Here is a 10,558-nt window from a genome sequence, read left to right as displayed (position 1 = left end):
GTATTACCTATCACATTTTAATTAATTGATATAGTTTTCTAATATATCTTACCTAAAAGGCTTCCTCCCTTATTTATAATAGTGATCCATATGTTAATTTATTGATTATGGTAATCTATATAGGTAATTACTATATACTATTTACCATCTAAATAACATTTGGTAATTACCAATCGTATTTAACATTTAAATTTATTATGGTAATTAAACATAGATAATTCATTCTCATGATGATTATATATTTTACTTCCAATAATATCAATTACCCGTGCACTTGATTTGATTGCTTTTGAATAAAATCTTAAAAATTATGACAATTAAAGAAATAATACTTTCCCTAACATAATTTTTAAGTAATCAATTTCAACACTAACATACAAATCTTATAATTTCAAATAAATGTACATTATCAAATATTAGAATTGTTTATACTTTTATCATTAATGTTATTATTTAAATATATAATAAAAAAAAGTATTTGTGCATTGCACGGGTAATTTACTAGTTAAATAAACACTCAAAGAAAGTATATGGCTTGGTTCCAAGTATATCTAAAGCCAAAAGCTTTAGAGGTTTTATGAGTGTAATTACAAGTTATTCATTACACCCACTACACACTCAAATTTTGATTTTGTCTTTTAGCGCAATACTGTGTGACGAGGAAGGTAAATTTGCATCGGCTTGATATGGATATTTTCAAAGTGTGTAAGACCTAAATTTGATATAAGCGTTAGTTGGTAAGGAAGCAATACCCTGACTTAGGAACTAAGGTTTGTGTAACATTATTATTTGAAATTAAGTAACGTCTCTATTTTGTGATGATTGCCTTATCATATGTAGGTTTCGCTACTTAGAATTGTTTGTCTTTGATTCAATCTATAGGCCAAGTAATGTTTTTGTCCATTATATTTTGAAATCAACAAATCCCTTAAGCTCTAATCGAAAATATAAACAAATCTCGAATACATTTAATATATTTCTCAAAATACATATTACAAGAATCTATATTCACTATCGCAAAATTTTGTTGTCATATATAGCATCCTATCTGTTTCTGAAGCTAAAGATAGAATTAGCAAAAAAAAAAAAAAAGAATAAAAAGAAACGCAGAGCTTAAAATATGAAAAAGGAACTCAAGATAAAAAGAGAAAGTGCGGCTAACTGCTGACATCACCCACTCAAGAATCCAGATCTTGCAGCTCAAAGAAGCTTCTTTTTACAGTCTTCTCTCTCTCTCTACTTGCAGAGTTTTGTGGAACAAAACCCGGAGATGAATTGGGAGGAAGAAAACATCACCGGCAAAACAGCACAATGAGCGTTCATGGTTTCCGTCATTTGTTGATTCTGTCTTTTGTTGTCGCAGCAGCAACGTTTTTCACGCCGGGATACAGTACAGGGGCGGAGAATAGCAGAAGAATTCTGCATCAGCCGCTGTTTCCGGTGGGTTCAGAGCCGCCGGCGGGAACAGACTCGGCCCCTCCGCCACCGCCACCGCCGCCGCCGGCTGATCCTGTATTGCCTAGCCCCGAGCAGCCCTTCTTCCCGGAAGTTCCCGGCGGGCAGAGTCCAGATCAGAACCCACAGCCGCCGCCGCCGCCAGCTCAGCAGAATGAGTCGCCGGTGTCGAACCCAATCGCCTCGCAGCCGTCGCGGCCGGTCAAGAAAGTGGCAATTGCGTTATCGGTTGGGATTGTCACCTTGGGAATGTTATCCGCTCTGGGATTTTACCTCTACAAACACCGCGTGAAACGCCCCGACGAATCTCAAAAGCTCGTAGGCGACGGCGGCGGCGGCTCTCAGAGGATCAATGAGGAGTCGAGAATGCCGCCGTCAACTTTTCTGTACATTGGGACGGTGGAGCCGTCAACTCGGACGTCCGTTAGTGAGACCAACGAGGCAAACGGGTCGCCGTATCGGAAACTGAGCTCCGTGAAAAGATCCGATCGGTACCGGCCGAGTCCCGACCTTCAGCCGCTGCCGCCGCTGAGCAAGCCGCAGCCGCCTCCCGATATCACCTCTCCGCCGGCAATGTCATCGTCCGATGAAGAGAGCCGCGACACCGCATTTTACACGCCGCAAGGCTCCACCGTCAGCAACGATGACGGCTACTACACTCCCGTTTCGCGGCGGAGCCAGGCAAAAGCGGAGGCGCGTGCTAATAATTATTATAATAATAATAATTCTTCTACTCCTCATTCAAAGAGAACTTCTCCGAAATCACGCCTCTCTGCTTCTCCGTCGGATGTAAAGCCGGCGATTATACCGTCAATCAAACAATCTCCGGCGCCGTCGCAATATGATAGACCAACGATGCCTTACATTCCTAAAAGGGCAAAGTTCTCATCACCGCCTCCGCCGCCAGATATGGCGCGGCTTCAATTAATAAGCGGCCAAACCCAGCAACCATCAAAACTCCCAGTTCCTCCACCTCCGCCGCCACCACCACCACCGCCGCCGCCGTCGTCAGCACCGCGGAAATTAGCAATTTCCCAGAAAAACTCCTCGCCATTGGCTCCATCTGAACCGGCAAAGCAAGAATCTTTTCCCATCCCCAAAACACCGCAAGACAGTGCCAAGACAAGCCCTTCCGGCGAAACAGAACGAGGTCCCAGCACGCTGGAGAGGTGTGATTCCGACGACATCGACGGCTCAAAACCGAAGCTGAAAGCTCTGCACTGGGACAAAGTACGAGCAACATCCGATCGCGCCACCGTCTGGGACCAGCTCAAATCCAGCTCCTTCCAGTAAGTGAATTATTGCTCATCTTGCTTAGTTCTGGAAAATTGTTACTAAAATAATTAGTTATGTGTATATTTATATACTGGAACACTTGTTTCCCTCTCCAGATTGAACGAAGACATGATGGAATCGCTCTTCGGCTGTAATTCTGCAAATTCAGTCCCGAAAGAAACCATTAAGAAACCCAAATCCGTTGTCCCTCCGGCTGAGCAGGAAAACAGAGTTCTTGACCCAAAGAAATCCCAGAACATAGCAATCCTGTTGAGAGCACTGAATGTGACAAAGGAGGAGGTTTCTGAAGCACTTATAGATGGTAAATCCAGACTGATTTTCAAGATTCCCTAAGTTTCAGATCACCTCTAACAGTGTCTCCATTGGTGCCACAGGAAATCCAGAAGGATTGGGTTCTGAGCTTTTGGAGACTTTGGTGAGGATGGCTCCAACCAAGGAGGAGGAAATTAAACTAAGAGACTGCACAAGTGACACCTCAAAACTGGGATCTGCAGAACGGTTCCTCAAAACAGTTCTTGATGTTCCATTTGCATTCAAAAGAGTGGAAGCAATGTTGTACAGAGCAAATTTTGAATCAGAAGTGAACTATTTAAGGAAGTCCTTTCAAACTCTTGAGGTAATATTAGCTATTCAGTCTCCATTCTGTATTATTAATACTTTTAGTTGAGACGGAATACATGTTTCAATTGAATTGCTATGATTGAGTGTATTCACATTCTTTGATTTTGATTTCATCAGGAAGCAAGTGAAGAATTGAAGAACAGCAGGTTATTCCTGAAGCTCTTAGAAGCTGTGCTAAGAACAGGAAACCGCATGAACACGGGCACTAACCGTGGTGATGCCAGAGCCTTTAAGCTTGACACTCTTTTGAAACTGGTAGATATAAAAGGAACAGATGGGAAGACAACCTTGCTGCATTTTGTGGTCCAAGAGATAATCAGGTCGGAAGGGGTTGATTCGAATCCTGCACCCAACGAAAACCTCCCAAACATGAAGCCGAAAGAGGAAGATCTCAAGAGGCAAGAGCTGCAGGTTGTTGCAGGGCTGAGCCGGGAGCTTGGCAATGTCAAGAAAGCAGCAGGGATGGACTCAGACGTCCTGCATACCTACGTTTCCAAGCTCGAGACCGGGCTTGGGAAGGTTAGAATGGTGTTGGAGCTCGAGAAACCAGGTGTGTCGGGCAAGTTTTTCGAATCGATGAAGATGTTTCTGAAAGAGGCAGAAGATGAAATCATTAGGATCAAGGCAGAAGAGAGAAAGGCCTTGTCTGTGGTGAAGGAAGTGACCGAGTATTTCCATGGCGACGCTGCCAAAGAGGGAGCTCATCCCTTCAGAATCTTCATGATTGTAAGGGATTTCCTCTCAATCTTGGATAACGTCTGCAAAGACGTTGGGAAGATGCACGACAGAACAGTCGTTGGCTCTGCCAGATCCTTCAGAATACCAGCAAACGCCTCGCTCCCAGTCTTGAGCAGATATAATGTCAGACATAACAGAAGCTCAGATGATGATAGCATGTCACCATGATCCATTCCAATGAAAAAAACCACATTTTTTGTGCAATTTAATGATTCAAGAATGTGAAGAACATGCTTGAATCAACCGGCACTGGCCACACATGGAAAGGCTAGAGCCTAGAGACCAACCAGAACCAGCACAGGAAAACAAGAATAAAACGTCGTCACAGCAGTATCTGGAACTCAATGGGGGGCGACAAGATACAAAAGTTGAATATATACAAGTATAGCTATAGGTAAGAATGCTATTTATCAGCTGTATACATAGTAAGAGAAACATAAAACCTCAATCCTAGGCATCATCATAGTCCTGATTTGATAGGATTATTTATTGTTTTGTTCTTTCTTGTACCTTTATCAGTTGGCACCACAGCTAAAGATTTCACTTTTTGTAATTCTCTTACAGCTGTTTTACAAGATTTGGCTTTGACTCACCATTCTACTCTTTTAAGGATAGAAAGAAAACGGCATTCTCAACTTCTTTTTGTTCTACGCGATTTCGTGTAAAAAGAATGGTAATAATACATTAATACAGGAAGGAGTTTTTACAATGGAGGTTTCAAGTTGATTCCAATGAGAAAAATGGAGCTCCAGAAATGCTCTTGGAGCTTACAATCTTTCTCACTAGTATTCTCCATGTAATATCGTCTTTCTTGTCCTGTCTCCTCTTGAGCTGAAAATTCTTGCAGAGTGGAACTCTGCAACTGTCGGGATCAGCACAGAGCCGCGAATGCAGCTCAAAGATTTGCCACATTCTCTTGCAACGCAGGCACCCACCCGGGGCTCGTGTTTTGCAGCCAGCAAAATGACGAATGAGCTTCTCGAGTCCCTTGCAGGCTTCATAGCTGCAAGGCTCTTGATCCGCCTTCAAGGCCTTATCGTATGGACCAATGGTACGACACCCCTCTTTGCATATATGGACAAGAGCTTCCATGGCTTCATACAGATTCATGTAAGTTTTCCTCTCATCCATCTTTCTTAGCCTTTCCTTTTCCATCTGAAACCAGGGCAATCACACATCAGATAATGACAATAGACAACCTTAAATTAGAACATAAAAGCAGTTTACAGTTATAATACTTACAATGTCATCATATGTGAGAGACTCCAAAACCAGTTTCTCAAGAGCAGGATGGCTTTCCTTCATTGCTCTCCACCCTTCCGTTGCACAAACAGGCTTCAAGTTTTTCCTGATAAACCTATGGGTTATGAGGCTAAGCCGGGGGGCATCACACAGTAGAGCAATCTGGAAAATATCCATCGCGTTTTCGGTATTTATCAATCCATGCTCTATCACCCACTCACATTCTCTCTTGAGCTGAGGAACCATATAGGAATGTGACAGCACCAGCAGACTCAAAGCATGCTCCTTCATTTTCGATTCTACATAGCTACAATCGAATCACATTGCACAATCAATCAGCTTCTCAATCTTCTTCGCGATTACTTATCAGTGATGTAAATGGAACATACTAAGAATCATTACCATGATGAATACAAGTATCTGATGAAAACTCGAACAGCCTCAGCTGGAACACCCGGGATTAGTATTGCTAGTCGTCTGCTCCCACACCTCGTTGATTTGCTGCTTAACATCGCTTTGATCACTGGGGAAGCCACACCCTGATGGGAAAATTAACAAACAATGATGATCAACTATTCAACACCACTGTAATCATAGAAAATGCCAACTTTGAACATTAATTCTGTGTCATTAGTTGTTGCAGACAACCTTAAGTACAGGCTGCAAACTGTAGGAGCTTACCAGAATGCTAGAATGCGAATAGATGACGCAGCCATTGCTTGTGTTAATGGTTACATCAGCTCCATAAGCTTCATCGAAGAGGCGGTCAGCAGTGGAAAGGCAGCAGTCTTCCCTGATTGATGATCTGCTCGCCATTGAACGATTCGGGTGATAAGAAGGGGGCAGGGGAGGTGGAATAGGCAAACATTTATCAAGACTCATCTTCCTCATCTGCCACTTAGCTCTCTGCAGACATAAACAGCTGAGAGTCAATTCAAATTATCACTTGTTAAACCACATTATATTTCTGCAGAATGCCAAAATCCCAGAGAATTCTCCATTTTATACATCCCAGGAAATGGATTCATCCCAAAAGCACACAGATCAAGAAATGGTCCCCCATCATACAAATCAAGAAAGCATGGACCAGGCGTTGATCTGCTACCCCGTTACCATTTCTTAAAAAAGATCAAAACTTTAATGAAACCCATCTGAAACTCATGTTTGATAATCATGTGAGATTACCTTAATTAATTACTACTCCGTATTATTGTGTTGCAGACCAAAAACTGGGATGGAAACAAGTCCAGGTTCCTCCTCTATGATGTTCTGATCTCTTCTATTCAACAACCGACGCTATTCCTAGTTTCTATCCCAAAACAGTATTGTATATCCCACCCAAGAACACGACCAATCTTTAAAAGACGCCCAAATGCAACAGAACTTTTGAGGCTGTCTTGTCTGAGACTGAGAATTACTCCGTATACGCCGGCAGCCGCCGCAGAAAGCAAGAATGATTGGATTGAAAAGAAAATGAGAAAGAGGGAGATGAATGGTGGGGATATGAATGTATATATATATATACAGAAATCAGAAGGTTCGTGGAAATGGGTATTGTGCGTAGGTAAAATGGACGCAAAGTTGATGAGGATTGAAGATGACAAGGATCTGTGTCAGCTCCTATGCAATGACAACTTATCTTAAAAATACTAATTAAACACGTGAGGTTTAGTCCACATGTGCCTTTCTTAATTTTCGTCAATTCCCTAGAATTTTTGTCTTAGATTTTACGCGCTGTCTCCCGCGGTCGGTGCTGGCAAATTATGTTGTGGACCCGGATCCACATTGCAAGGTGGATTCAGGTCTAAAGCGGCGCTGTTTTGTTTCAAAACGATGCCATTTGAATTAAAAAAAAAAAAATTTGCTTCCTTCCTTGCTTTTAATTTCGCGTTTGTCTTCATAATTCGTTCTTCTATATTCACAATTTTAGAACTAAATATTCACAATTTTAGATCTCAATATACAAAATTACAGAACTCAATATTCACAATTTAAAATCTCAATATACAAAATTACAAAACTCAATAGTCACAATTTTTAAAATCTATATTCACAATTAAAAAACTCTATATTCACAATTACAAAACTCTATATTTAACAGTATAACACAATTTTTGAATCTATATTCACCATTTTTGAACTCTATATTCACAAAAAAAAAAAAAATCATTGATAAAACGGTGCCACTAACGGCACCATTATTCCAGACGCGCAAAGCTGCGTCGTTTTGGACCTGGGTGCACCTTGCAAGGTGGACCCGGTCCATGGCATAACAATTGATTGAGGCAAATTATTGTGCGGACCATGGTCCACACAATGCTATGTGGATCATAACAAAAAAGTATATTTTTAAAGTACATTATTTGTGTACTGAATTTACATTATACAAAATAATGTATTTTTAGTACTCAAATAATGTACTTTTCATGAATGATATGTACATTTTTAATATACTAAAAGTATATTATTTGTGTCCTGAATATACATTATTTGGTAGTATGATCCACGTAGCTATGTAGACCATGATCAACACAATAATGATTGAGCCATTGAACAATTTTAAAAAAATTATTTTTATTTATACAAAAAATTCACAATCACTATTTAAAAATGTGTTTTATGTAAAATTCATTTTGTATTTCTAATCGATAAAGAATTATAGTAAAATAAATCAACTTAAATTGTCAATAACTTACTTACTTAATTCGAGAAGTTGTCATTAAACTTGCTCTCAAGTCAATATGTCTACTATCGAGCCAACCATATTTGACCATTTTGTTAATTCAATATTCACAAATCTTATAAACTTATCTGAGTTATCTCTCTAGTCATCATGTATTGCATGCCATAACTGAAGGTGTAAATTTTATAACCAATGACATAAATTTGTGATTTTAAGTCAAATGTTATATATATACTAGTTTTTGTATACGCTTTGCGCGAATGAGATTGACAGAGTAATTGTGCTAGCACCTGACCCGGATCACCAATAGGCATCTAACCCGACACCGCGTGGAATTCCAACAGGCAGAACTCCAACGGGCAAAACACTAACGGGTGAAAACATTATGGCCATTCATTACATTGAAGGGAGAGAATTAAAGCCCCAGCGCCTCATTCATGACTCTTCATGTTATTGCCGTTAGCCTCAGCTCCCCAATTATGACTCTTCATGTTGTTACCGTTAGGACCTAGCATAAATAGAACTCCCCTCAGCTAGCAAGTAGGGGGCCATATTCTAATTCTTGTACAAAAACATTTAGCAATACAACTATTATTACTCATTTACACAAAATAATATTATCCAGTAACATATTTACCGTCATTGGTGCTTTCATTGAGAGCCTGAGTCCAACACTCAAGCAGGCGACGACACATACAACTCATTCCCTCTTTCAACAGCAAGCTTGAAAGAATGGTGTCCGGCAGCTCCCACAGTTCCCGCAACTTGAACAACGGCAACGCCTCAGGTGACCTCCGAGACCAACTCACCAACAATCGTGGAGCGGACCTTCGAGAACAACTCAATAATGGAGGAACAAACCAAGCCGTGAACTTCCAAGCGACCGCCGATGCCATTCGGCAAGCGGCGACGACACAAACTCATGCAACGGCGGGATTGCAAGGCCAAGTGCCCCCGCCGCGGCCCCAGGAAATAGAGGTAGAGTCCCCACGAAGGATAGAAGCCCAGCAACAACAGGACACAACCCGTGCGATGAGGGACGCATGACGTGATACCAGGATAGAGGGTCCAGAGGAGGGCACCGAAAGAAGTGGACCGGCCAGACGGCGACCAGGACCCTCCCAGTTTGCCCTTGAACGATTGGGACACAGGGCGCCTGTGCAGCAAAGATTGGGATCACGGGCCGAGGGGTCCTTTACCAGAGGCCCTCGCCGACACAAAAGCAGACCAGCACAGAAATCACTCACTGAGAAAATGTGCGAATCGGATGAGCCGGCCGAGCACCGGCACTTTGATGAGCCAGCCCCGCGTCGGCACTTGGATGAGTCAGCCGCGCGGCGGCGCTTTGATGAATCGGCCGCGCGCCGACACCTTGATGGGCGCTGGCCCCGCGTTACCAATCGGATGAGCAGGCCGAGCGCCGGCACTTTGATGAGCCAGCCTGCGTCGGCACTTGGATGAGCCGGCCGTGCGGCGGCGCTTTGATGAGCCGGCCACGCGCCGGCACTTTGATGAGCCGGCCCTACGCAGGCACTTGGATGAGTCGGCTGCGCGCCGACACTTTGATGCGCGCTAGCCCCGCGCTGCCAATTGGATGAGTCGGCTGCGCGCCGGCACTTTGATGATCCGACCCCGTGCCGGCACTTGGATGAGCCGGCCGTGCGCCGGCACTTTGATGCGCGCTGACACTTTGATGAGCCGGCCACGCCGACACTTAGATGAGCGGCACGTTGATGAGCCAGCTCCACGCTGACACTTGGATGAGCGGCACGTCGATGAGCCGGCTCCACGCCGACACTTGGATGAGCGGCACGTCAATGAGCCGGCTCCACGCCGACACTTGGATGAGCAGCGCGTCGATGAGCCGGCCCTACGCCGATACTTGGATGAGCGACACGTCAATGAGCCGGCTCCATGCCGACACATGGATGAGTCGGATCTGCGTCGTCGTTTTGATGAACCGGCCCCGCACCGGCACCTTGACGAGTCGGCCCTGGTCGAGAGGCTACAAAGAAGAATTGAAGAGTTTGCGAAGAAGGTGGAGGCACGGGAGCAATCGCCGGAACCCGAGGTACGGATGGCAACGCCATTTACCCCAAGTATAATGGATGTGCCTCTGCCGAGAGACTTTAGGATGCCCGCCATCAAAGCATACACGGGGACTACCGACCCACGTGTCCACATGACGAGATATAAGGCTGCTATGGTAATGATTGGGGCGGGGGATGCCGTCATGTGCCGAGCATTCTTGTCCACCTTAGATGGAGCGGCCCAAGACCGGTTCAACACCATCCTGGATGGGTCGATCCAAAATTTTGGAGAGCTATCGAAGAGCTTCCTAACATACTTCTCCAGCAGCATACAACGTAAGAAACCCTTCTCTCACCTCTGCGTAGTAAAGCAAGATAGAGGCGAGAGCCTCAAGGATTTCCTAAACAAATGGAAAAAAGAAGTCAATAATGTCTACGACTTTGACTCCAAGGCGGCGATCGCGGTATTTATCCATGCCCTAAGGTCAGGGTA

At 43.6% G+C, this 10,558-nt stretch overlaps 2 protein-coding genes across 4 annotated transcripts; one reads left to right on the top strand and one right to left on the bottom strand.

The window, feature by feature from the left end:
* The first annotated feature begins 1,014 nt into the window (after positions 1–1,014).
* On the top strand, positions 1,015–4,685 carry LOC109168919 (formin-like protein 6). Its single transcript, XM_019317778.1, has 4 exons — positions 1,015–2,744; positions 2,847–3,052; positions 3,126–3,367; positions 3,490–4,685. The coding sequence occupies exons 1-4, from the start codon at positions 1,312–1,314 to the stop codon at positions 4,276–4,278; spliced, it is 2,670 nt and encodes an 889-aa protein (XP_019173323.1). The 5' UTR covers positions 1,015–1,311; the 3' UTR covers positions 4,279–4,685.
* On the bottom strand, positions 4,587–6,869 carry LOC109168920 (BTB/POZ and TAZ domain-containing protein 4-like). 3 transcript variants are annotated; one of them, XM_019317781.1, is made up of 5 exons: positions 6,538–6,869; positions 6,034–6,274; positions 5,755–5,891; positions 5,353–5,659; positions 4,587–5,265 (listed from the first exon to the last, which is right to left on the bottom strand). In XM_019317781.1, the coding sequence occupies exons 2-5, from the start codon at positions 6,241–6,243 to the stop codon at positions 4,828–4,830; spliced, it is 1,092 nt and encodes a 363-aa protein (XP_019173326.1). In that variant the 5' UTR covers positions 6,244–6,274; positions 6,538–6,869; the 3' UTR covers positions 4,587–4,827. The 3 variants fall into 3 exon arrangements, with proteins under 3 accessions (XP_019173326.1, XP_019173324.1, XP_019173325.1); XM_019317779.1 differs by having other exon boundaries at positions 6,034–6,258; XM_019317780.1 differs by lacking the exon at positions 6,538–6,869 and having other exon boundaries at positions 6,034–6,528.
* Positions 6,870–10,558: the final 3,689 nt, after the last annotated feature.

This window comes from Ipomoea nil, unplaced genomic scaffold (genome assembly GCF_001879475.1).
Source record: "Ipomoea nil cultivar Tokyo-kokei standard unplaced genomic scaffold, Asagao_1.1 scaffold3231, whole genome shotgun sequence".
Classification (NCBI taxonomy): Eukaryota; Viridiplantae; Streptophyta; class Magnoliopsida; order Solanales; family Convolvulaceae; genus Ipomoea; species Ipomoea nil.
Note: the sequence above shows the minus strand (reverse complement) of the source record. Positions and strands in the feature narration are given on the sequence as shown.